This window comes from Sus scrofa, chromosome 4, assembly GCF_000003025.6.
Source record: "Sus scrofa isolate TJ Tabasco breed Duroc chromosome 4, Sscrofa11.1, whole genome shotgun sequence".
Classification (NCBI taxonomy): Eukaryota; Metazoa; Chordata; class Mammalia; order Artiodactyla; family Suidae; genus Sus; species Sus scrofa.
Genome location: NC_010446.5, coordinates 42,207,630 through 42,234,421, shown reverse-complemented (window position 1 = coordinate 42,234,421; position 26,792 = coordinate 42,207,630). Strand labels below are relative to the sequence as shown.

Below are 26,792 nucleotides of genomic sequence, written 5' to 3'. Positions count from 1 at the left end.
ACATGGTAACACTAAAAGAACTTACCTCATGGAGTTAATGAGAGTATTATACGTAATGCTTAAAATAGTTTCTTGGAAGTTCCTGTGTGGCACAGCAGGTTAAGGATCCAGCGTTGCTGCAGCTGTGGTGCAGGTCCCGACTGTGACACATGTTCAATCCCTGGCCCAGGAACCTCCCCCTGCCGTGGGTGCAGCCAAAAAAAAAAATTCCTAACACAACTATATGTTTACTATTAATGTAAATGCCTATTCTCTTTCATCCTCATAATCATGAAAATATGTCATCAATCCACTGACAAAGTGTAATTTTTATAAGTTTATATGTTAGAAACTCAGTTTCTAAAATCTTGAAGTAATTTAAAATATTAAACATAACATTAGGAAGCAAGTAGATAAGAGAGTCAATAGTGAACTACACAGAACTATCTTCAGGAAACTGCTGATAAGTACAACTGTTATAATAATGTATGGGTATTATTCAGAAAGGAAAAACACAACTCTCAGTGCAAAAAGGAAAATAATTAGGTAAGACTTCTTTTAAGCTCATCATTAAATATGCAATTAATCAAAAGTTAAACTAGAAATTGTTTTTTTCTATCCAATAAAGTACTCTGTAAATAGTACTACCTACCACTGGTCTAAAGGTAGCTTAACTATAATAACAGAAAAATACTTTATTTGATTGCTTCCATTTAAATCACTTCTATTCAGTATTTTAATATTCCAGTATCAGAATAACGCATTAGAAAACATACACAGTAGTTACCTTTTGAAGCAGGTGGTGTAAAAAATCTATTCTGACTGTGAAAAGCACCCCGTCCTCCCCGATTGCCTGAAAATCCACCACGAGAAGAAATCTTCTGTGATACTTTGAGTGGCCGTTTTGGAGGGGGTATCCCATCTTGAGGGACTACTTCTTTACTTTCAGCTGCAACAAAGTCATCCACATGCATGGATGGTGGTCTGCTTGTGTTCTGTTTTCTTTGACGAAAAATGTCATGAGGTCGTATACCCTGTCCAAATCCTCCTCGGCCCCTTCCTCTTGGTGGTGGCACAACATGAGCTCGTTTGGCAGGTTCAATGTATTCAGATTTTCCACTATTAAAAACAAAAATACTCCATGAAAACTTTTTCTTTTACACATTGCCAGTGAAAATATGTCATTCTTTGCAACATTGTAAGCTACATTTCAATTATTTCTTATCACAATTTTGCTAACTTTGTACTTCTCTCTATTACTTTCCAGGGAAACAAAATAAAACTAGTTAAGAATGGTGTTCATGGAGTTCCTGTTGTGGCTCAGTGGGAATGAATCCAACTAGGAACCATGAGGTTGCAGGTTGGATCCGTGGCTTCACTCAGTGGGTTAAGGATCCGGTGTTGTCGTGAGCTGTGGTGTAGGTCACAGACTTGGATTGGATCTGGCGTGGCTGTGGCTCTGGCGTAGGCCAGCAGCTGTAGCTCCAATTGGCCCCCTACCCTGAGAACTTCCATATCCGCAGGTGCAGCCCTAAAAAGACAAAAAAAAAAAAAAAGGAATGGTATTCACATTTTACTGATATGAAAACAATTTTTAAAAACAACCCAGTTCGCTCTTTTTCAAAGCTTCTAAACTCTTAGAAACTAAAACAATGTTAACAAATTTACAAGATATGTCCAGGACAAGTTACCTTTAAAAAAAACTTCAAAACAATATTCACGACTTAATTATTATGTCAACTTTCTTTTTCCTTTAATAGTCATGTGTCTATCTTAAAATATATTAAAACAAATAAGCTTACTTGACCCTAATCAAGATTTTCAGTAAAGTAAAATCTACCTTGAAGTTATAAAGGTCTCGTGCTTGTGTTTCCCAAGTTTGAATCCTTTAGTAGTCTTGGTTCTTCCTGGAGATGATGGTTCTGACAAAAATGAGCGCTCTAATTCTGAGTGCAAGTCAAAATCACTACAACACTTTTCAGAGAGCTCAATTAAGTCAACCTTTACCTGCAGTCATAAAACAAAATGAAAAACAAATCTTAAATATAACTATTAATGTATCATTATACTTTAAATGTAAATATTAATATAACATTTGATTACAGAAATTTATTTCCTATAAATTTGACTCTCATAACAAATAAATTATAGGCCTGCCTCATCTTTCCCTAATCTTAAAAAAAAAGCAACATTACTGGCAGTTTTTTCAAAATCTTAGGAATTCAGCTGCTTTTATTTTGGGGGTGGGGTAGGCTTGGGTGGTAGCATTCTTCCTCAAAGAAGTGCTATTAATCTGGGAGGCCTCTGCGGCCTGACAAAGAACTCAGAGTTTCTATATATAAACAGTGGTGTATCTCCAGAATTCTTCGAAATGAATCTGAAAAAACCATAATTCCACAAGCCTATAGTCAATATATCTGTTATAAAAGGATTATGTCGGAGTTCCTGTCATGGCTCAGAGGAAATGAATCTAATATCCATGAGGACGCAGGTTCGATCCCTAGCCTCGGGTTCAATCCCTGGCCTTGCTCAACGGGTTAAGGATCCAGAGTTGCCATAAGCTGTGGTGTAGGTCGCAGATGTGGCTCAGATCTGGCATTGCTGTGACTGTGGTGTAGGCTAGTGGCTACAGTTCCAATTTGACCCCTAGCCTGGGAGCCTCCATATGCCGTCGGAGTGGCCCAGAAAAAAAAAAAAAAAAAAAAAGATTATGTGCCACAGATCTCTAAGTTCTATGACTTTAAAGAGGTTCCAACCTAACTTTCAGAGAAATAAAAATTATGTTTACTTAGGTTTTATTCAAATTTATTAAACCTAAAAGACTGAAAATTTCTTTAAATAACTTAAGGTCAAAACCATCATGGCAATACAGTTGTGATTCAACATAACCATAAAAAGAACAACTAGTGACAAAAATATTTTTGACCTGTGATACCAAATATGGTAGCCACTAACTACATATGCCTATTTAAATCTGAATTAAAATTAAATCAAAATAAAATTCAGCTCCTAAGTCATACTAGCAACATCTCATTACTCAACAGTCACATGAGGCTAGCGGCTACTATACTGGACAGATTATAGAACATTCCTCGCACTACATAAAGTTCTGCTGAACAACACAGTTCTAAAGAATCACTGAACAATCTGAATTTTTTTTTTTTTTTTTTGTTTGTTTGTTTTTGTCTTTTGCTATTTCTTGGGCCACTCCCGCGGCATATGGAAGTTTCCAGGCTAGGGGTCTAATCGGAGCTGTAGTCACAGGCCTATGCCAGAGCCACAGCAACGTGGGATCCGAGCCGCGTCTGCAACCTACACCACAGCTCACGGCAACGCCGGATCGTTAACCCACTGAGCAAGGGCAGGGACCGAACCCGCAACCTCATGGTTCCTAGTTGGATTCGTTAACCACTGCGCCACAACGGGAACTCCCTGAACAATCTGAATTAAAAAAATTGTTTAATGCAATTTTTATTCAATTGCATGTGTATTTTAAAGAAGGAAAAGGAATCCTCAATACATCAAATACACCTTAAATGTGCAGCAAATCATTCTTTAGTTTTATTGCACATGATGAATACTAGTTTTTTTGGACCAGGAAATACTTATTTCTTTCTTCAACTATATTCCTCTTCTGGAGTACTCTTCCCCTTGATTTATAAATAAATTTAATGTTGTAAAAACAATACAAGGTAAAATAGGATGTGACTAAAATCATCTTAATACATCTCAGAGAAGCAAAAAAAAAAAAAATGCACTAAAGTCTTCATACTTTTATCTACTCAGTATTACGTTAAAAAATGTCAATTTCCATTCCTACTATATTACTTTAACAAATATATTTTTTACATTTCCCCAAATTAAGAGTAAATACCACAACCCAGTCCTCTCCTTGTACCCAAATACAGGAATTAATAATTTTGTGGGATACTATTCTATAACCTACAAATTTAAGAAACCAAAGTGCTTTCGAGTACTTACACAAAAATGTAATTTTCCCCTTGCTCTCAAATACACAGATCACTAACTAGAAAGTGGCAAAATAAGCAGCATAAAAAGCTGGGAGTCCTAAATACCATTAGGCAAGCAAATGACATAAAAGTAATACAGTTCTGGTTCTGAGACAGACTTTTAACAGCCATGTTAATATGTAATCTATTTTAGTACTAATAACACAAAAACAAACAAACAAAAACCCAATAACTTTTTTTATAAATATTTAGTAATAAAGTTACTTATACCAAATCCAGATCTGTATCAATCTCTTCAGCCTGAAATGGAGTGAACCACATAGATTTCAATTGATCATCCATGACATCAGCTAGCACATATGCAGTTCTAGAACAGGAAAAGTATTTGTTAAAAAGTAGAATTCCAGGAGTTCCTGCTGTGGTGCAGTGGATACAAACCTGACTAGTATCCATGAGGACTCGAGTTTGATCCCTGGCCTCGCTTGGTGGATTAAGGATCTGGCATTGCCATGAGCTGTGGTGTAGGCTGCAGACTCAGCTCAGATCTGGTGTTGCTGTGGCTATGGCATAGGACAGCAGCTGCAGCTCTGATTCAACCCCTAGCCTGGGAACTTCCATATGCCATGGGTGCAGCCCTAAAAAGACACACACACAAAAAAGTAGAATTCCAAGAGTTCCCACTGTGGCTCTTTGGTTATTGATTCAGCTTGTCTCCCTGGAGGCACTGGTTCAATCTCTGGCCCAGCGTAGCAGGTTAAATATCCAGTATTGCTGCAGCTGTGGTGTAGGTCACAGCTCTGGCTCAGATTCAATCTCTGGCCAAGGAACTTCCATATCCTGCAGGGGTGGCTGAAAAAGAAAAAAATAGTGGAATTCCAAAACCAAATATTTTGGCTTAACTTCTAAGTAAAACTTGTGAATAGTAAAATTAAAAACATTACCCTTGGAGTTCCTGTCGTGGTGCAGTGGTTAACAAATCCAACTAGGAACCATGAGGTTTCGGGTTCAATCCCTGCCCTTGCTCAGTGGGTTAATGATCCGGCATTGCCGTGAGCTGTGGTGTAGGTCGCAGACATGGCTCGGATCCCACGTTGCTGTGGCTCTGGCATAGGCTGGCAGCTCCAGCTCCGATTAGACCCCTAGCCTGGGAACCTCCATATGCTGCAGGAGTGGCCCAAGAAATGGCAAAAAGACAAAAAAAAAAAAAAAAAAAAAAAAAAAATTACCCTCTAGGAGTTCCCACCATGGCTCAGTGGTGAACAAACCTGACTAGTATCCATAAGGACATTGGTTCAATCCCTGGCTTCAATCAGTGGGTTAAGGATCTGGCATTGCTATGAGTTGTGGTGTAGGTTGCAGACGAGGCTCAGATCTGATGTTGCTGTGGCTGTGGTGCAGGCTGGCAGCTGAAGATCCAAGTGGACTCCTAGCCTGGGAACCTCCATATGCCACAGGTGTGGCCCTAAAAAAAGCAAAACAAAAAAACACATAAAAAAACAGTAACTTGGAAACTAACCCTGTTTGTAAAAAATCTTCATCTTTCAATAAAATAAAAGAGCCCTACCTTTATTTCCAAAAAGCCAAGTTTATTACATAGCAGCAATGTGGAATTTCTCTAAATTTAGAGAATAATTGCATCACATTAAATACTCATGCTCTAAAAGGATAGTGCTCCAAAGATCAAGAGGCATATCCTCCAGACCAGCAATCAGTAAACTACTACCCTCATTTTGTCAGCCTGTTTTTGTACAGCCTATGAGCTAGGAATCGTTTGCACATTTTTAAATTTTATTTATTTACTTGGCTGCCCCGCGGCACATGGAAATCCCGGGCCGGGAATCCGATCTGAGCCACAGCCTCGAACTAAGCCACAGCTGTGGCAATGCCGGATCCTTAACCCACCATGCTGGGTCAGGGACTGAACCCGCATCCCAATGCTCCCAAGATGCTGCTGACTCCATTGTGCCAAAGCAGGAGCTCCCAGTTTGTACATTTTTAAAGCATTTTTTTAAAAAAGAAAGCAAAAAGCTATAGAGATATATGGAACAGGGATTGAATGTGGCCTGCGATGCCTAGATTTTTTACTCTTTGGCCCTTACAGAAAAAATAATTTGCTAGTTCTCTCTAGATCCCAGCCATTAAATACACAGTATCTACGTGAACACAAAACATTGCTTGTTTTACCTATTGTTAAACAGATTCTGGAGAGATTCTGGAGCTGAAAGTACTGGTTCTATATCCTGGTCACCAAGAGGTAAAGGATCACCTGATGACTCCAGCATCTGCTTAAGTCCAACCACATTGTCCAACAAAGAGTCCAGATTGTCATCATCTTTTGAATGCTCCTAGATACAAACAAAAGCAGAATAAGAATACACAGGTAAAACCTGAACATTTACGTCCATAATCTCCTGACTCTTTAGTAAACAAGATGGCATTATTTCATTACTAAGAAATTTGGAGCACCATTAAGAAACTATCAACTTTATATTAAACATAGTAATATAAAACAGATACCAAAAACACTTCTCATTCTATTTCTAAAGAATGGGAGAAGGGGGACCCTACATTCAAACAACAGATAATTCAAAAAGTATTGCCTTTATGTACTCCTTAGAATTCACAACAGTATGCAGAACTTCACTCCAAATTATTAATCCAGAGTATAAATACCTAACTGAGAGCTTACTATTTTGAAAAGGCACTAGAAAATCGTGTACTAGTCAAATTGAGAAGAAAATACATCTTGGGAATAAGCTTTTTTATTTTGTTTCTTGTTTTTTTTTTTACCAAAACAAGCTTCTCTAGTTCAAGGAACAAATTTTCTGGACTTTCTTCTTTGCTCTGTAGAAGCTGTTTTAACTCTGCAGCATTAATACTCATTGTCCGCGATGGATGAGCTCCCTCTACTTCCATGAGACCACTATCATCTCCACAACATCCCTGTAAAGGTCACACACAAGTTAAACTGGAGAGCAGAGAAATTTGCAAAGATGCTTCTAAACTTGCTCAGATATTTAAGACTGCTGCAATCTTCCTCTCAATGTTTTGGTTTTTACATCAGTACAAATGGCAAGATTTAAGAATTTAGTCATTTTAAGAACTGAAATAAGTTTTCTGTGAGCTAGGACTCAAGAAATAAAAAGATAAACACATGTATTCAACTTACTGGCACCAAGATTCTCAACAAAAATACTGAATGACAAACACACTGGCACTGCCAGGAAATGTAATATACTAACTGATACACGAGTTAGTAAAATGCCTGCTATAACAGGCATTATAACTAATATATGCTGGATTTCTCTTTCTGGATATCGACAATTAATGAAAACAGTCACTATGAAATTTAAGATTATATACCGTCATATAGAGATGTTTTCTGCTTTAAAAAGTATGCAACAGGAGTTCCCATCGTGGCTCAGCAGAAACAAATCTGACTGGCATCCATGAGGACACAGGTTTGATTGCTGGCCTTGCTCGGTGGGTTAAGGATCTAGCATTACCATGAGCTGTGGTGTAGGTTGCAGATGAAGCTTGGGTCTGGCATTGCTGTGGCTGTGGTGTAGGCCAGAGGATATAGCTCCAATTTGACCCCTAGCCTGGGAACCTCCATATGCCATGGGTGTGGCCCTAAAAAATACAAACACACACACACAAAGTATGCAACATAGGGAGTTCCCATTATGGCTCAGTGGAAATGAACCCAATTAGTCCATAAGGATGTGGATTCAATCCCTGGCCTTGCTCAGTGGGTTAAGCATCTGGTGTTGCCGTGAGCTGTGGTGTAGGTCACAGAGACAGCTCGGATTCTGTGCTGCTGTGGCTGTGGCATAAGTCAGCAGCTGTAGCTCTGATTCGACCCCTAACCTGGGAACTTCCATATATTGTGGGTGCAGGCCTAAAAAGGCAAAAAAAAAAAAAAAAAAAGAAAAAAAAAGTATATGGAGCATAATAAAAATGAACATTGGAATGGTGAGAAAGTCCATCAGGCAAAACAAATCTCGGTTCATGACAATAAATTCATCCACATAGACACAAATGAAAGAACACAAGCAGTTTCAAATCTTTAGAACACAGCCCTGTTTTGTTTTGGTTTTTTGTCTGTTTATTTTTGCCTTTTAGGGCTGCACCTGTAGCATGTGGAGGTTCCCAGGCTAGGGGTCCAATCAGAGCTACAACTGTCGGCCTACACCACATCCACAGCAATGCCAGATCAGAGCCGTGTCTGTGACCTACACCACAGCTCAAGGCAACTCCGACCCTTAACCTACTGAGCAAGGCCAGGGATCGAACCCACAACCTCATGGTTCCTAGTTGGATTCATTTCTGCAGCGGCACAAAGGGAACTCCCAGCCCTGTGGCTCAAAACAGATATTGGTTCCACCAATCCAGATGCACGATTTAGTATATATTTACATATTTTTTTAACGATTTAGTATTTTTAAATACTCAGTAACAATTAAAATTTTGTTTGTAGCTTCTACTATCTGTCCTATAACTAGACACATTTCAGTGAAAACTAAATGAAAATTATTCTTAACAGATTGCCACTCAAACTGATACCATGCCTGAAATACATTTGTTCCATTCAGAAAACACATACTACTCAACCATTAAAAAAGAACAAAATAATGCCATTTGCAGTAACCTGGATGGAACTAGAAGCTCTCATATAAGTGAAGTAAGTCAGAAAGAGAAAGACAAATACCATATGATATCACTTATATCTGGAATCTAGTATCACTAATATCTAGAAGCACAAATAAAGCTTTCTACAGAAAAGAAACTCATAGACCTGGAGAACAGACTTGTGGTTGCCAAGGGGTGAGGAGGGAGTGGGATGGACTGGGAATTCGGGGTTAATAGATGGAAACTATTGCCTTTGGAATGGATAAGCAATCAGATTCTGCCGTATACCACTGGGAACTATATCTAGTCACTTAATGATGGAGCATGATAATGTAAGAAAAGGAATGTATGTGTGACTAGGTCACTTTGCTGTACAGTAGAAAATTGACAGAACACTGTAAACCAGCTATAATGGAAAAAAATAAAAATAATTAAAAAAAAAACACTAGACTGAGGAAGTAATTTACGTTGTATTAAGCTTTGAAGAGGACATACAGTTCTAATGAGGAATTGTTGTTGTTTTTTTTTTTTTAATTTTGGCTGCGCCCATGACATGTGGAAGTTTCTGGGCCAGGGACTGAACAAAAACCACAGCAACAACCTGAGCTGCTATAGTGATATAACCTGCTACACCACAAGGGAACTCCCTACAAGTTTTATTTGTTCTGTTGGGAGGTGAGGATTATGGATGGGTTGATGATGGTTGAGCTTATTTATTTATTTATTTATTTATTTATTTTTGTCTTTTCTAGGGCTGCTGCCTTGGCATATGGAGGTTCCCAGGCTAGGGGTCTAATTGGAGCTGTAGCCACCTGCCTACACCGTAGCCACAGCAATGCGGGATCTGAGCCACGTCTGTGACCTACACCACAGCTCACAGCAACGCCGGATCCTTAACCCACTGAGCAAGGCCAGGGATCAAACCCGCACCTCATGGCCCCTAGTCGGATTTGTTAACCACGGAGCCGCGATGGGAACTCATGTTTTATTTTTCAAAAAAATCTCCGTAATCATTTGTCATATACTTCAGCTATTAAATTGGACAAGTACACCGGGAAAAAGCTAGTAAGATGTGGTCTTTGACCTAAATGACCCAATATTCAGATAGTGGAGCAGGAAATTGTAAATAGGCATATAAGTGATCTACAAAAAGAAATCTAATAATATGCTGTGAAATATGCAGAAAGAAAAGTAGTATCAAATAGCGTTATAAACTGGTATGCATTAAAACAGGCTCTATAAACAGATTATATTTCAACCAAGAGAGAGAAAACAACAAGCTAAGAGAAGTATAGCCAAGGAGAGACATGTAAGTAGATGAGATTTATAGATGATGGCTCCCAGTAAGGATAAGTAGTGGCAACGGCAGCTTTTTGGCCATACAAAGAACAGTGCTGAATGTCATGCTAAAACATTTGGAATTTATTCCATAGATACCAAAAGTTAGTATAAGGTAGAGGGACGTGATCTGATCTCTACTTTAGGAAGTTAGGGACTCACACAGAACTATTCAGAATGTATCAAAGAAGAAAACGTTTGGAAGGAAACTGGAAAAAAGGCTGATGCAATACTCTGCAAGATCAATACACATATGAGTTACCAAAATACTGAATATAATTTCTGTTTATATTAATATAATAAGTAAAAAAAAAATTCACTAGAAGGATTCAACAGCAGATTTGAGCTGGCAAAAAAATAAAAAAAATCAATGAACTTATACAAGGTCAACTGAGATTATCCATTTTAAGAAACAGAAAGAAAAAAGAATAAAGAACCACAAGAACAGCCCCAGCCTCGGAGACTTGTGGAGTACCATCAAGAACACCAACCCAGGATTCCTGTCATGGCTCAGTGGTTAACGAACCTGACTAGCAACCATGACGATGCAAAGTTAGCTCAGGGGGTTAATGATCCAACGTTGCCATGAGCTGTGGTGCAGATCACAGATGCGGCTTGGATCCAGCGTTGCTGTGGCCCTGGTGTAGGCTGTCGGCTACAGCTCCGATTGAACCTCTAGCCCGGGAACCTCCATATGCCACAGATGCAGCCTTAAAATGACAAAAACCACCACCAACAACAAAAAAACACCAACGCACACATAATAAAGAGTCCCAGAAGAGCAGGAAAGAGAGGAAGAGTCAGAAAAAAATCTGAAGAAATAATGACTGAAAACTTGCCAAATCTGATGAAAATCGACACTTTAAGGAGGATAAACAAACTCCAAGTAGAACTCCAAGTAGAATAAACTCAAAGAGATTCACTCTTCGATCATGATCAAACTGTCAAGAGCCAAAAACAGAGTCTTGAAAGTAATAAGAGAGAAGTGACACAACTAATAAAAGATTAATAACTGATACATTGTCAGAAACCATGGAAGCCAGAACACAGTAGGAAAACATAATCAAAGTGCTCAAGGAAAAACATATTCAACAAAGAACCTTATAAATTGACAAAAGTACCCTTCAAAAATGACAGAGAAATAGACATTCTCTTTTTTTTTTTTTTTTTTTTTTTTGTCTTTTGTCGTTTGTTGTTTGTTGTTGTTGCTATTTCTTGGGCCGCTCCTGCGGCATATGGAGGTTCCCAGGCCAGGGGTTGAATCGGAGCTGTAGCACCGGCCTACGCCAGAGCCACAGCAATGCGGGATCCGAGCCGCGTCTGCAACCTACACCACAGCTCATGGCAACGCCGGATCGTTAACCCACTGAGCAAGGGCAGGGACCGAACCCGCAACCTCATGGTCCCTAGTCGGATTCGTTAACCACTGCGCCACGACGGGAACTCCTCATTTTTTTTTTTTTTAACTGAGAACTTGTTACTAGCAAACTTGCTCTACAAAAAATACTAATCCTGGGAGTTCCCGTTGTAGTGCAGTGGAAACAAATCCAACTAGTATCCATGAGGATGTGGGTTTGATCCGGGCCATTGCTCAGAGGGTTAAGGATCTGGTGTTGCTGCGAGCTGCAGTGTAGGTTAGGTCGAAGACACAGCTTGGATCCTGCACTGCTGTGGCTGTGGTGTAGGCTAGCAGGTGTAGCTCCATTCAGACCCCTAGCCTGGGAACTTCCATATGCCACAGGTGAGGCCCTAAAAAGACAAAGAAAGAAACAAACAAAAAACTAATCCTTCTGGCTGACACAAAAGGACACTAAATAGTAACTTGAACCCATATGAAGAAATAGTATCAGTAAAGACTAGGTAAAAGGCAGTATAAACATATTTTTGTTTGTAACTCTTTTCTTCTATTTGAATTAAAAGACAACAGAGTAAAGCAATAATGATAAAACTGTGAAGATGAACTCATAATGTATAAAATTGTAATCTGTATGAAAAAACAGCACAAGGGAAGGGAACAAGGCTATATTGTGCAATTTTTGTATACTGTTGAAATTATGTTGGGATAAAACAGAACTATTAGAGTCAATTAAATTAAGGTCTTGGAGTTCCCTGGTAGCTTAGTGGTTAAGGATTTGTTGTTGTCACTGCTGTGGCTCAAGTTCAATCCCTGGCCTGGGAACATGCTGCAGGCATGCCCTTCCCCCCCCCCCCCACTTAAGGTCTTAAATGTAGTATCCAGGGCAACCACTAAGAAAATAACTTTTTAAAAATAAGCAAAAGAAAGGGGGAATTAAAATGGTACATAGAAAACATCTGTTTAATGCAAAAAAATGTAATGGAGATAAAGAGAAACAAAAAAGATACATACGTAAAGAGCAAAACAGCAGACATAAATTCTACCTATCAATAATTAAACATAAATGGACTGAATATGCCAATCAAAAGGGATAAACTGGCAGAATGTAAAAAACAAAGTAAAGCAAAACATGATCCAAATATATTCTGTTCATAAGAGACAAATTTAATTTATTTATTTTCAGCCATGCCCATGGCATGCAGAAGTCCCCAGGCCAGGGATTGAACCTGTGCCACAGCAGTGACCCAAGCCGCAAAAGGAAAACACCAGATCCTTTAACTGCTAGGCCACTAGGAAACACTTTTTTTTAAGATGAGACAAATTTTAGATTTAAAAAAATACAAATAATGTGTAAGTAAAAGGATAGCAAAAAATATTCTAGAAAAACAATAGCCAAAATAAGGCTAGAATGGCTAGACCAATAATATAAAATTAAACAAACTATTACTAGAGAAGAAGGATACTTTATAACAACAAAATGGTCGATCTATCAGGAAGATATAATAATTATGAATATATATGCACCTGACAAAAGAACCCTGAGATACATGAAACAATAACTGTCAGAAGTAAAGGGAGAAACAGACAATCAATAATAGCTGGAGACGTCAGTCCCCCACTTTCAGTAGTGGATAGAACAACTAGTCAGAAAATAAACAAGGAAACAGAAGGCTTGAATAACTATAAACCAACTACTTCTAACAGACATGTATTGAACATTTCTCCAAATGGCAGAAGACACCTTCTTCTCAAGCGCACATGAAAAACTCTCCAGGATAGAAAATACCCTAGGCTGTAAAAGTAGCCTCAATAAATTTAAATGGATTGAAATCATACAATGTCTTTGGCTACAATGGAATAAAATTAGAAATCAATTACAGAAGGAAATTTGGGGAATTCACAATTATGTGGGAATTAAACACACTTCAATTATGAGGAAACTAAATATACTCCTAAATAATCAATGGGCCAAAGAAGGAAGATTATAAAATACTTGGAGATGAACAAAACCAAAAAAACATGATGTACAAAAAGCAGTGCACAAAGGGAAATTTATACCTGTAAATATTTAATTCAAAGTGAAGGAGATTCTGCTGTATAGCACAGGGAACTATATCTGATGACTTATGATGAACATAATGGAGGATAATGTGAAAAAAAGAAGGTATGTGAATGCATGGCTGGGTCATTTTACCCATGCAGCAGAAATGACATAACATTGTAAATCAACCATAATAAAAATTTTTTTTAAATGAAGGGGAGTTCCCTGGTGGCTCAGTGGATTAAGGATCCAGTACTGCCACTCCATGGCTAAGGTCACTACTATGACATGGGTTTAAATCCCTGGTCCAGGAACTTCTGCATGCTGCAGGCACAGCTAAAAAAACAAAAGAAGAAAAATCTCAAATCAGTAAGTTAATCTTCCAATTTAAGAAACTAGTAAAAGAAGAGTAAACTAACTCCAAAGCTAGTAAAAAGAAGGAAACAACAGAGATTAAAGCAGAAACACATGAAATAAGAATAGAAAATAGAAGTAAAATCAAAGGAACCAAAACTTCGTTATTTGGAAAGAGCAACAAAACTGACACACTTCCAGCTGGAGTAATGAAAGGGGAGAAAAAAAGGACAGAAGATTTAAATTATTAAAATCAAGAACAAAAAAAGGACATCACTAACAACCTACAGACATAAAAAAAGTTTATAAGGAAATATTATGAACGATTGTGTGCCATCAAGTTAGCAATCCAGTTGAATGAAGAGAAACAAATTCTTAAAAAGACACAAACTATTTTTTTTTTTTTTTTGGTCTTTTTGCTATTTATTGGGCTGCTCCCGCGGCATATGGAGGTTCCCAGGCTAGGGGTCCAACTGGAGCTGTAGCTGCCAGCCTACGCCAGAGCCATAGCAATGCTGGATCCAAGCTGCGTCTGCAACCTACACCACAGCTCATGGCAACGCTGGATCGTCAACCCACTGAGCAAGGGCAGGGATCGAACCGCAACCTCATGGTTCCTAGTCGGATTCGTTAACCACTGCACCATGATGGGAATTCCAAGACACAAACTATTTAAACTGACTCAAGAAGATACAGAAAATCTTAGTAGATACATAGTAAAGCTGTTTATTGATTGCATTTCTAGACACTACCAAAGAACATTCAGAATGAAATTAAGAAACAATTTCATTTACTACAGCATTTTAAAAAATTCCCAATTTAAAGGCATAAACTTAACAAAGGGGATACAAGATCTGTATACTGAAAATTACAAAATAGCATAGAAAGAAATTAATGACAACATAAACGAATGGAAAGTCATGCCATATCCATAACTATAAAGACTAAAGATAGTAATACTGCCAAAACAGATCTACAGATTCAATACAATCCCATGCAAAATCCCAGCAGTCTTTCTGCAGACATGGACACAGAGACAGAAAAGATTAGTGGCCACCAGGAGCTAGGGGAAAGAGGGAATGAGGAGAAACTCCTAATGAGGAGAAACTGTTAATGTGACGGAGCTTCTTTTTTGGACTTAAGAAAACATTCTGAAATTAGACAGTGGCATGGTGATGGCTGCACAATTCTATTAATATACTAAAACCCACTGAATTGTCAGTTTAAATGGGTGAATTTTATGGGATATGGATTATAACCAAAAAAATTATGAAAAAGGAGTAAGAGGGAGTTCCCGTCGTGGCGCAGTGGTTAACGAATCCGACTAGGAACCATGAGGTTGCGGGTTTGATCCCTGGCCTTGCTCAGTGGGTTAAGGATCCGGCATTGTCGTGAGCTGTGGTGTAGGTCGCAGACACAGATCGGATCCCGCATTGCTGTGGCTGTGGCGTAGGCAGGTGGCTACAGTTCCAATTCGACTCTTAGCCTGGGAACCTCCTTATGCCACAGAAGCAGCCCAAGAAAATGGCAAAAAGACAGAAAAAAAAGCAGGGCACATAAAAGATGAATCAAGTTTATGAGGAAAGGTAATGTATTTGATTTTTGGATATTCAGAGATTCTACCGACTAGCCTAAGGCAAGGAGAGACAGGAGAGGGAAACACAGAAGAGGGAAAATGAATGAGGCAGGTTATTAAAAGGGGTAAAGATCTAAATCATAGAGCGTTTCCTGGTGGTCTAGTGGTTAGGATTCAGCACCTTCACTCCTACTGCCCAGGTCTGAGAACTGAGATCCCATATTAAGACACTGCAATGAAAGCACCCCCCATCTACATCATAGATAGAAATGAAGTAATGTAGGGTACGTTTTCCTCTGATTAAGGAAACAAATAACAAGAGAAGAAAGAACAGGGAAAGAATCTAGGGAAGCAGGAAAGGATTTAGAAATTAAACAGGATGGCCTTGATTGTCTCAATGAAGGAGGCAATAAAAGGAAATGCATTGATCAGGGATGAATAAAAACATTTATTAGCAGTCCTGAAGGCCCAGAAGGATCCTAAACAGCTTCTGAATGAACACTGGTTAGTGGTTTTTTTTTTTTTTTATTAAGAACTGCTCAATGACATGTTTAAGAAAATCTGTCAAACAAATTAACATGTCACACAGAATCTGATAAAACTAATAAGTAGTTTTCCATCAAGTAAAACTTTAAAATCTGGAGTTCCCTTGTGGCTCTGTAGGTTAAGACTCCACTGTTGTCACTGCTGTGGCTCTGGTTATAGCTGTGGTCCAACTTTGATCCCTGGCCCAGGAAATTCTGCATGCTGTGGGTGTGGCAAAAAAACTCTAAAATCTCTTTCGGGTAGCTAGAGTCCTACTGTTTTTTGTTTGTTTGGTTTTTTTTTTTTTACTTTTTAGGGCCGTACCTACAGCATATGGAGGTTCCTAGGCTGGGGTCCAACTGGAGCTGTAGCCGCCAGCCTTTACCACAGCCACAGCAACACAGGATCGGAGCTGTGTCTTTGACCTACACTGCAGCTCACAGCAATGCAGGATCCTTAACCCACTGAGCGAGGCCAGGGATCAAACCCATGTCCTCATGGATACTAGTTGGGTTTGTTAACTGCTGAGCCTTGATGGGAACTCCAGTCCTACTGTTAAGTATGCCAGTCTTTCAGAATCAAAGCATCTGGTAAATTTAATCACTTTAATAAACTATATATAACACAAAATAAACACTAATTTGCCAATAAAGTCAACCCAACAATAACTACAAACTCAACAGGCAGCCGAAAAGAGCTTACTGGAGGAAAGAGTCTCCATATAAATTATATACATAAGAGAAATATACTAAACAGTAAATTTATTTTTTTCTTATGAAAACATCACATACACTTATTTTATTAATACTGCACTAATAAAAAGGTCCTCTATAACTTTCTAAACAGAAATCTTAAATATGAGCTGAATTTCATAAACCAATGTCAACAGAATATCAACCTATATGATGTTAACAGCCATATAGACATACACACAAATTTTGCAGGCAACATATCTGGACAAAACTGGATTAGATTTCAGTATCTATTTATCCAGTACCTTTCAGAGCTTTTAATATACTAATGTATACAGTTAAGCTCCATTTGGGAAGAAATTTCCAAACCACAAACACATTATAAAGGCAGACCTACTACTCGGCTTCTAGAATTGTATCTAAAATATACATCATGATTTTGGAAAATATTAATGGGAGAAAATTTAAGTAGATTTTAACAATAAGATTTTGGGAGATGGGGAAACAATCTTTAATTCATGTCTGTAACAAATCCCAAATACTCCACTATAACAAACTTTACATTCACCCCAAATCACAACACCCAATACAGGGCCAGTAAATGTTCAATTAAATGACAGTAAGTAAATACTTGATTAAGAGACTGATAAAACTTGACTATTTTAAGTGACCCTACCAAGGTAATTCAATGCAAAGAATTACATTAAAATAAAATTAAAAAAGAATGTACTAGAGGTAGTATTTTTTTCTATCTTAAAAAAATGCAAAGCCATACATAGCATATTCATAAATTAATAATGATATGTAATAAAGTAGAGTTCAATAAATTCTACTCATAAATATCTTTTTTTTATAAGTCAAAAACCTATACTTATATTTGGGTGAGGAAATAGAAAAAATAGCATTCTAAGTTCCAAGTTCTAAAACACATTATTCCAAGATATTTCTGAACTCAAGTGATTTTTTTAACATATGTAAGTTTATAAATTTAAGAAATACTGAATACATGTAATACACTTACCATTGTATCAGAATTAAGAATTTGTCTCATAAATTCCAAAAATGAAGACGCTAGTTCCCCTGTGTCTTTACTAAATGTACTGACCACTCGTTTCAATAAACTATGCAGAGCATTACTGTTTTTCCTTAAAGAACTGTAAATAAAGAAAACAGAGGCAATTTCTTAAAAACTGAGTATATAAATCCAGTATAAGAAATGAACTCAGTTCAGACAGAATACAATTTAGTAAAATTAAAATTTTACATTTCAAAAAATGTAAAAAAGTACTTTGGTGTATCTGTTACACGAACCACATGACAAAGAATTTTTATGGTTGATATCTCCTTTTAAAAACGATAACCTTCAAAGGAAATGAATGAAAAAATCCTCCCCCCCATAGTAAAGACATAAAACTAAGCAAAAGAAACTTGCAGGTTCCCTTTTTTTACACTTTTTATAACCCGAGGCCTTTACAACATAAAGAGGTCATAGCAAAGAATGATTATCTTTATTTAGATTGTAATCTGACAGAAAGAAATTAAGGGTAGAGTAGGGATCAGCAAAAAATATTTTTTCAAAATTTTATTGTAGTTGACTTATAATGTAATAGTTTCAGGTATATAGCAAAGTGAATCAGTTATACATACACATATGGTCATTCTTTTTCAGACTCTTTTCCCATAGAGGTTATTACAGAATACTGAATAGATTTCCCTGTGCTATACAGTAGGTCCTTGTTAGTTATCTGTTTTATATATAGCTGTGTGTATGTGTTAATACCCAACTTCTAATTTACCCCCCAGCCCACATTTCCCCTTTGGTAACCGTAAATTTGATTTCAAAATCTGTGAGTTTCTGTTTTGTAAATAAGTTCTTTTCTATCGTTTTTTAAATTAGATTCCACATATAAGTGATATCATATGATATGTGTCCTTCTCTGTTTGACCTACTTCACTTAGTAAGATAATCTCTAGGTCATCCATGTTGCTACATCAGCAATCTTTTTATATGAAAAGAGCCTGATAAGTATTTTAAACTTTACAAGTTATACACAACTTAGACTATCTTTTAAAAACAGCAGTCTTAGTCAAAATTGCTGGTGTAGTGGAAAAGAAGCTGGAGACAACACATAAATGCTGGCTATGTTACAATAAAGGCCAGATAATGGCCTATGGCCCATAGTTTGGCAAGCCCTGATACAGAAAGATTCCAGCATAAAAACAATCATGATAGGTATTCAAAATCATGACAATATACAGTCCTGCTAAAATTATCCTATACACTTACAAATTTCTTAGTTGCTCAAAAGGCAATTTTAAGGCCAAAGTATTCTAATATTCAATTACGTCCTTTAAGTTGTGACATAATTAGCCAAAATGAAGTAAGTATAATATTAACAGTAAACAAACATGCTAAGATGTTGTTATGGGTTGAACTATGTCTCCCCAAAATTCATAAATTAAAATACATGTCCACAAAAAGACTTGTAAAAAAACAAAACCAAAAGCAAACCACGCAGTATTTGCATTCAAAAAATGTGACTAGATTCTTAGTTGCCATCATATAGGACTTAGGTAAAGCAATACAAAAGAGAAAGATAAGTTTCATGCTTTTGAGAACTTTATAAAATAAGACTTGTTTGTGACAAGGCACAACAAATAGGAATGAAACTAAATACAAAAATAATACAATTAATGGAAAAAGGATAAGTTAGAAAATGGACTATACCAGTTACTAGCTTCTACTTACTACCTTAAGAATAAGCCTTATTTTGATGGTCTATCAAAAACTATGTACCTTTTAGAATGTTTACAATTTTAAAAAAATCAGCAATACCAAAATATGGCATTTTGTTGGTTAACGTGTAGATAAGTTGTCTATAAAAGGATGGCACACTAGACTGCTGGGGTGATGAAAATGGCTCCACATGAAAATGTAATGCTGGATACATGACTCTAGGCTTTTGTCAAAATTCACAAAACTGTACATCGTAAAATACTGACAAGGTTATAGAGAAAGGGGGAGAGCTAGAATCAACTTTCTGATATTGGATTAGAGTCAAAGTACCAGAATGGACTCATTTTTTAAAATAAATATATATGATAAATAGATACAAAAAAATAAACGTAGATGTGTGTATGCATGAGTTAGGACACACATATATTTCCTAGCTCTATCCAACAAGAGGAACTAAAATCAGTAACTCAAGCTAAGTAACAAAATAACAATAGTGTTAGATTATTATGCCAGAAAAAAAATAATGTCTGTGAATCTTCTCATATGTCTAACGTCCTAATATCTTCTGTATAAATACCCAAATAATAAATGAGGGGAAAGTGATAAATTCTTCCTTAAGAAGGATAATTAACAAATGAAAAGGGAATGAGAAAAACAGGAAATCACTATTAGAACACCACAGTAATAACTGCCACATGCTAAGATTGCGTGATGGATACTAAAATAAGTGGATAAAAGTTTTAAGTAGAAACAGGATATTTACACAGGCTCAAAGAAAATTCTTCTTCAAAATGTTTAGTATTTAAAAACAGAAAACTGGAGTTCCTATCGTGGCTCAGAGGAAACGAATCTGATGAGTATATCCATGAGGACACAGGTTCAATCCCTGGCTTTGCTCAGTGGGTTAAGGATCCAGCATTGCCATGAGCTCTGGGTGTAGGTCACAGATGAGACTTGGATCTGGCATTGCTGTGGCTATGGTGTAAGCCAGTGGTTACAGCACCGACTCGACCCCTAGCCTGGGCATGTCCATGTGCCACTGGTGCAGCACCGCCCCCCCAATAAATAAAATTAAAACAGAAAATTAGTTAAGTTAGATGTACAGAAACCTGGCAGACAGCACCTTAGTCAAGTGATCAAGGTTAATATCATCAGTAATACATTTCCTTATATATATATATATTCCTAATATATTTCCTTATATGGTGTATTCAGAAAGGCACATTACCTCTGTAGTATCCAGGCTAAATAAAATATATTCTCAATCTAATTATGAGAAAACACCAGACAAGCTAAATTGATGAACACCCTACAAGAATTCTCCAAAAATGTCAAAGTCATGAAAAACATGGATACAGGAGACAAAGAATACAACTAAAAGCAAAGTATCCTGAAATAGAAAAAGAACATTACTGGAAAAACTGGTAAAATCTAAATAAATCCTATATTCTAGTTAATAGTATTATGCCAAGGTTAGTTTCTTAGTTTTGATAAATATTCTACGGTTACATAAGAAAATAACATAAGGGTAAGCTGGATGAAGGGTATATGTGAACTCTGTACTGTTATCTTTATAATTCTTCTAAAAGTCTAAAATTATCTCAAAAAAATTTTTTTGAGTGGGACCTGCTTCAGGGTTGTTGTGAGAACTTTGTGAAAAGTATATAATAATCTTTTATTTAAGAAGCCAAGTCAAGACATGGAAACAACCCAAATGTCCACTGACAGATGAATGGATTAAGAAGATGTGGCATATATATATATATATATATATACAATGGAATATTATTTGGCCATAAAAAGGGACAGAATAAAACCTTTTGCAGCAACATGGATGGAACCAGAGATTCTCATATAAAACATTATATAATATCACTTATAAGCAGAGTCTAAAATATGGCACAAATGATCTGTCTGCAAAGCAGAAACAAATCATGGACATGGAGGGCAGACTTGAGTTTGCCAGGAGGCAGGAGGGGAGAGAGAGGGACAGACAGGGAGTTTGGGGTAGGCAGATGCAGACTGTTTCATTTCGAACAGATGGGTGACGGGGTTCTGATGTACAGCACAGGGAAGTGAATCTAGTCCGTTGGGTTAGAATATGATAGAAAATGAAAAAAAAAAGAAGAATGTGTGTGTATGGGTAACTAGGTTGCTTTACTGTATAGCAGAAACTGAAAGAATACTGTAAATGAACTATACTTTAATAAAAAACTGAAAAAAAAGAAAAAATTTCAAATTAAATATCGACACCCCCCCCAAAAAAAAAGCCAGATTATGCTATGGCTCAAAACTGTCCAATTGCCCTTACAAATAACCCTAAAGGCCCCTGATGACTTACCCTTGCCTCAGTCGGCCATAACTTCTCAGACCCTATGCCCTATTATTTTTCTCCTTGTCTACAGACCCTAAGCCCTATTATTTTTCTCCTCGTTTACTCACTTTAATAGCAGTCACCATGGCCTCAGGGCTATTTCTCAGACAAGTTAGGCATGCTATTTGCAATTCTTCTGCTCTAGGATATTAACATGTTTCACTCACCTCCCTCGGTCATCAAGGGACAGTCACCTTCTCAGTGAGGACTTCCCTGCCTGATCACCTTCGCATATACTTCAAACGGCAACTCTCACCCTCACTCTGGCACTCACTATCCCTCTACCTATGTTTTCCTGTAACATACTATGTATTGTATTTACATGTTTATCATGTCTACCTCTAGTAGAATGAATGGATCAAGGAGAGGGTTTTTTTTGTTGTTGTTGTTGTTGTTGTTGTTTTGCATTTTAGGACCACACCTGTGGCATATGGAAGTTCCCAGGCTAGGAGTCAAATTAGAGCTGCAGCTGCCAGCCTACACCACAGCCACAGCAACATGGGATCTGAGCCACATCTGCAACCTAGACCACAGCTCATGGCAATGCTGGATCCTTAACCCAATGAGTGAGGCCAGGGATTAAACCCATATTCTCATGGATACTAGTCAGGTTCATAACCCACTGAGCCATAACAGGAACTCCCTGAGGGTTTTTTTTTTTTTTTTTTTTTTTAGTTTTTAAAATTTTAATTACATATCCAGCACCTAAAACAGTGCTTGGCCCAGAGAAAGGGCATTCCATAAATATCTGTGAACTAAACAACTCTAGTATTCATTCATTGTACCTACTATGAATCAGGTTTCTAGGTGCTGGGGACAGTATAGTCAAGAAAACTATCCCTGTCCTCATGTAGCTTATATTCGAATGAAGGAGACAACCAAATAGTAATAAGCCTATGTAATGTAATCTCAAACAGTATAAATACAGTGAAAAATTTAAAGGAGAATAAGAAATGGGGGCACAAAAAATAGGTTATTTTAGAGAGGAATTTATGTATTTTCGGGGCTCCACCAAAAATGTGGGAAGTTCCCCAGACCAGGGATCAAACCTGCACCACGACTGTGACCCAAGCCACAGCAATAACACCCCCCAGACCCTTAACCTGCTTAACAACCAGGGAACTCCATAGACAGACATTTAGACAGGAAAAATACAATACCTGAGTGAATTGAGGAAGTAACAAGCCCTAGAAGAACTAGAGGAAAAGCAGTTGGGGGGGGGGGTGTCTGAAGAGGGAGCAAAACTGAGGCTAAAAGAGCTATGAGATGTCAAAGAGATGAGAAAGGGTTAGATTACATAAAACCTTAAAGACCATTATAGTTTGAATTTTATTTGCAGTGCAACAGGAGGTCATCAGAAGGATTTAACTGAAACAGTGACATGTATCTTGCCTTAAGTTTAAAAAGATCTGTCTGGGGAGTTCCCGTTGTGGCGCAGTGGTTAACGAATCTGACTAGGAACCATGAGGTCGCGGGTTCGGTCCCTGCCCTTGCTCAGTGGGTTAACGATCCGGCGTTGCCGTGAGCTGTGGTGTAGGCTGCAGACGCGGCTCGGATCCCGCGTTGCTGTGGCTCTGGTGTAGGCCGGTGGCTACAGCTCCGATTCAACCCCTAACCTGGGAACCTCCATATGCCGCGGAAGCGGCCCAAGAGATAGCAACAACAACAACAACAACAACAACAAAAAATAAATAAATAAATAAATAAAAAGATCTGTCTGAGTGCTAAGAAAATGTATTTTATGGAGGCCTCCTGCTGTGGCTCAGCAGGTTAAGAACCTGACGGGTATCCATGAGGATGCAGGTTTGATCCCTGGCCTCGCTAGTGGGTTAAGGATCTGCACAGGCACAAGCTGCAGCACAGGCTGCAGATGTAGCTGAGAATCTGTGTTGCTGTGGCTGTGGTATAGGCTGGCAGCTGCAGCTCTGATTCGACCCCTAGCCTGGGAACTTCCATATGGCACAGGTGCAGCCCCAAAAAGACAAAATAAAAAAAGAGAGAGAGAGAGACAGAAAACATATTTTACCAGGACAATAGTGGAAGTAAAAGAGAAGATGGGTCATGATAAGAAAAGACAGTAGACTGGACAGAAATTGTAACTATGGAAGTGGAGAAAAGGTGCTCAGATTTTGGATGTATTTTAGAGACATAATGCCCTGGACTTATTGAAGGATTGAATGCTGGGAGTGAGGAAAAGAGAAGAATCAAGAATTTGGAGTTTAACATTTACCAGGATGAGCAAGACAGAAACATGTTTGAATTAAGAATATCAAGAGCTCTGCTTTAGTTCAGTTTGGATGCCCACTAGATAACTAAGCAGAGATGTCAAATAAATATATGGGTTACTTGGCACTTACTTAGCAGAAAGATCAACACTAGAACTAAGGAGAGAAAAGGGAATAGGTTACAGTGACTTAGGATGAAAAAAAAAATGAATCTAGTAGAACCAGCAACATCACAGATGACAGAGGTATGCATCTTATACTTCTGAGAGTAGTTAACCCAGTTAAGAATGGAGAAACCAAGGAAAGCTTTGGATGTGCAGTGTCTAAGGTGAGTTTAAAAAGATATACAGTTAATACCAAGGCAATAGGAAAAAGACACTCAAAAAGTAAAACTTAGGGACTCTGGTGAGAGAATGGGAAATGGTGGGGGAAGAACATGGATGTGTAGCAGGTGCCACCAACTGAGAAAGAGAGAGAACACTGGAGAAGAGACAGGCTAAGGAGGTGGAGAAAGTAGGGGCCGGTATCAAACACAGTACTTAGAACCTAAGTTTTCATCCAATGTTACAAGAATCAATGAGAGACACAAATATGTTTCCTAATCCTTTCTATCTCATACTACTACAGACTTCTACAAATTCCCAAGGAAATCAATCAACTACCACCAGCTATCTCCCTAGTGAAGAAAAAGATGGGTGCATGGACACAGAGACCAGAGCAGAAATTACACTTGAGAGACTGAGCAGCATGAGATTTACATCATTTCATATTTATTTCATCTCAGCCATTACTCTAGAGAATAAAAAACACAGAATCAGCACTTCTAGCTTTAGGGTCCACAAAAATCACATTACCATCATCTTTGAAGAACTACAGGTGAATATGCCAACAAAAAAAAATCTTAGAGCATGAATTAGCAACCCTGGAACAATACGATTTCTTGCTTAAACACTGTAAGATGCCCACAGTAATATATTTATCTACTTGATTTATATTTTCAGCCCTAAAGATTTTATTACTAGTATATTTCATTGCTAATAAATCTTTTCCATAAATACAAATCTTCTCCACGTGAGAGAAATCACACCTTCAATATTCAACAACAGCTACGAATTAATACGAGTATATTAAATTAGACAAAGCATTACCTTTTTAAATGAAATAATCCATAATCATGCTCTGCAAGAAACATCATTGTTCTCACACATGTCAGTAAACAGTTGTAACTGCTCTCAGAGTTAGCTAGCACAGCCAGGAGACAGTCACAGATTGAGGCCATCAATTCTTTGTTTGGTAGAGAATTGGAGAGCTGCTCCAGTTCAGAAATAGAACCTTCAGAAGAGTTTGGCAAAATTAGTGCAATGTCCTGTGAGGGAGGAGGGAAGTTGGGAAAAAACAATTTTTTTAAATAATTATAACTATCACTTAGTGTTTTTACTTCAGAAATATATTAATACTTAATAATTATCAAAATATTAGTTACTGTACCATCCCAAACATAGATTCAAACACATTAAGTACAAAGGAGTTGTTTTGCCCTTCCATAAAGGTTAATACAAGGACACACACCTAAAGAAATAAAGACAAATATTTTGCTTCACAATATTTTCACTTTAAAAGAACATCTCGTTAAAAATTTTTCCTTCTGCGAGTTCCCGTCATGGCACAGCAGAAAGGAATCTGACTAGGAACCAGGAGGTTATGGGTACGATCCCTGGCCTTGCTCAGTGGGTTAAGGATTCAGCGTTGCTGTGAGCTGTGGTTCAGGTCACAGACACATCTTGGGTCTGGTGTTGCTGTGGCTGTGGCATGGGCAGACCGGTGTAGCTCCAATTATACCCCTAGCCTGGGAACCTCCATATGCCACAGGTGCAGCCCTAAAAAGACAAAAGACAAAAAAAAAAAGAAAATTTTCCTTCTGAATTACACTAAGTGTAGTTTTTATAATTCCCGTCATGGCTCAGTGATAATGAACCAGACTAGCATCCGTAAGGACACGGGTTCACTCCCTGGCCTCACTTGGTGAGTTAAGAATCTGGCGCTGTGGTGTAGGTCACAGATCTGGCTCAGATCTAGAGTTGCTGTGGCCATGGTGTAGGCCAGCAGCTACAGCTCTAATTCAACCGCTAGCCTGGGAACTTCCATATGCCATAAGCGCAGTGCTAAAAAGACAAAAAAAAAAAGGTTAGGTTAGTACTCTTGGTACTAAAATACTGTAAATTACTGAACTACTCATTCATTTGAATATTTTTTAATTTATGAAAAGCCAGAGAAATAAATTTTAATAAGTATGTCCATTTTTTAATTTAAACATCAGACAAAGAAATGGATGGAGCAAAAAAACATTTATGTGCAGTCTTCCAACAAAATATCTTCCTCTAGTTTTTTTCACTAGATATTCGTGCCTTTATTGATTTGGAGACTGCCTGTCAAACTACTTTTGAAAGTTTTACACTGACTTACACAACAACCCAAATGCACAAGAGTATATCTTTGCCAGCCCAAGTATTGTTTTCATTGAGTCTTCTTTCTTTCCTTTTTTCCTTCCTTCCTTCCCTCTTTCTTTGAGTTTTTCAAGTGTAGTAGATAAAAATGGTAGTTTCTTTCACTGGCATTTATTTGACGGTACTGAAACTGACCTATTTCCTTCCATGTTTACCAGTTCCACCTCTTCCAAATTGTTCATTTTTTCCCCACTTATCTATTATTTATCAACCTGGATAAGCTCTTTGTATAACAAACATATTAACACTTGGTCATATTTGTGTATTTACAGCCTCTTCCTCTAGTTTTTAATATACACTTAAAATTCAAGTTTTTCAATGTTAGCAAGTTTATCTAACAATAGCTAAAAATTCCTACTACTCTTTTTATAGAAGTAAAATAAATTTTACAGTTTTTTAAGTATGTATTATCACTTTAAATCACTTCAACATACTGGAAACCAGTGTACAATGTGGGTCAGAACTACAAAATAAAACTTGAATAGAA

At 37.6% G+C, this 26,792-nt stretch overlaps 1 protein-coding gene across 5 annotated transcripts in view; it reads right to left on the bottom strand.

Moving 5' to 3' along the window:
- The window catches only part of KIAA1429 (KIAA1429 ortholog), a 73,887-nt gene that overhangs the window by 1,889 nt on the left and 45,206 nt on the right, over positions 1 to 26,792 (bottom strand). For 4 of the 5 annotated variants that reach the window (XM_021089096.1, XM_021089097.1, XM_021089100.1 and 1 more), the window contains 7 exons: positions 24,950 to 25,167; positions 17,487 to 17,619; positions 6,741 to 6,893; positions 6,135 to 6,295; positions 4,221 to 4,317; positions 1,820 to 1,986; positions 767 to 1,098 (listed from right to left, as the gene is read on the bottom strand). In XM_021089096.1, the coding sequence (XP_020944755.1) occupies positions 767 to 1,098; positions 1,820 to 1,986; positions 4,221 to 4,317; positions 6,135 to 6,295; positions 6,741 to 6,893; positions 17,487 to 17,619; positions 24,950 to 25,167 (1,261 nt within the window). The remainder of the gene's footprint in view (positions 1 to 766; positions 1,099 to 1,819; positions 1,987 to 4,220; positions 4,318 to 6,134; positions 6,296 to 6,740; positions 6,894 to 17,486; positions 17,620 to 24,949; positions 25,168 to 26,792) is intronic. The other variant, XM_021089098.1, reaches the window with a different exon arrangement.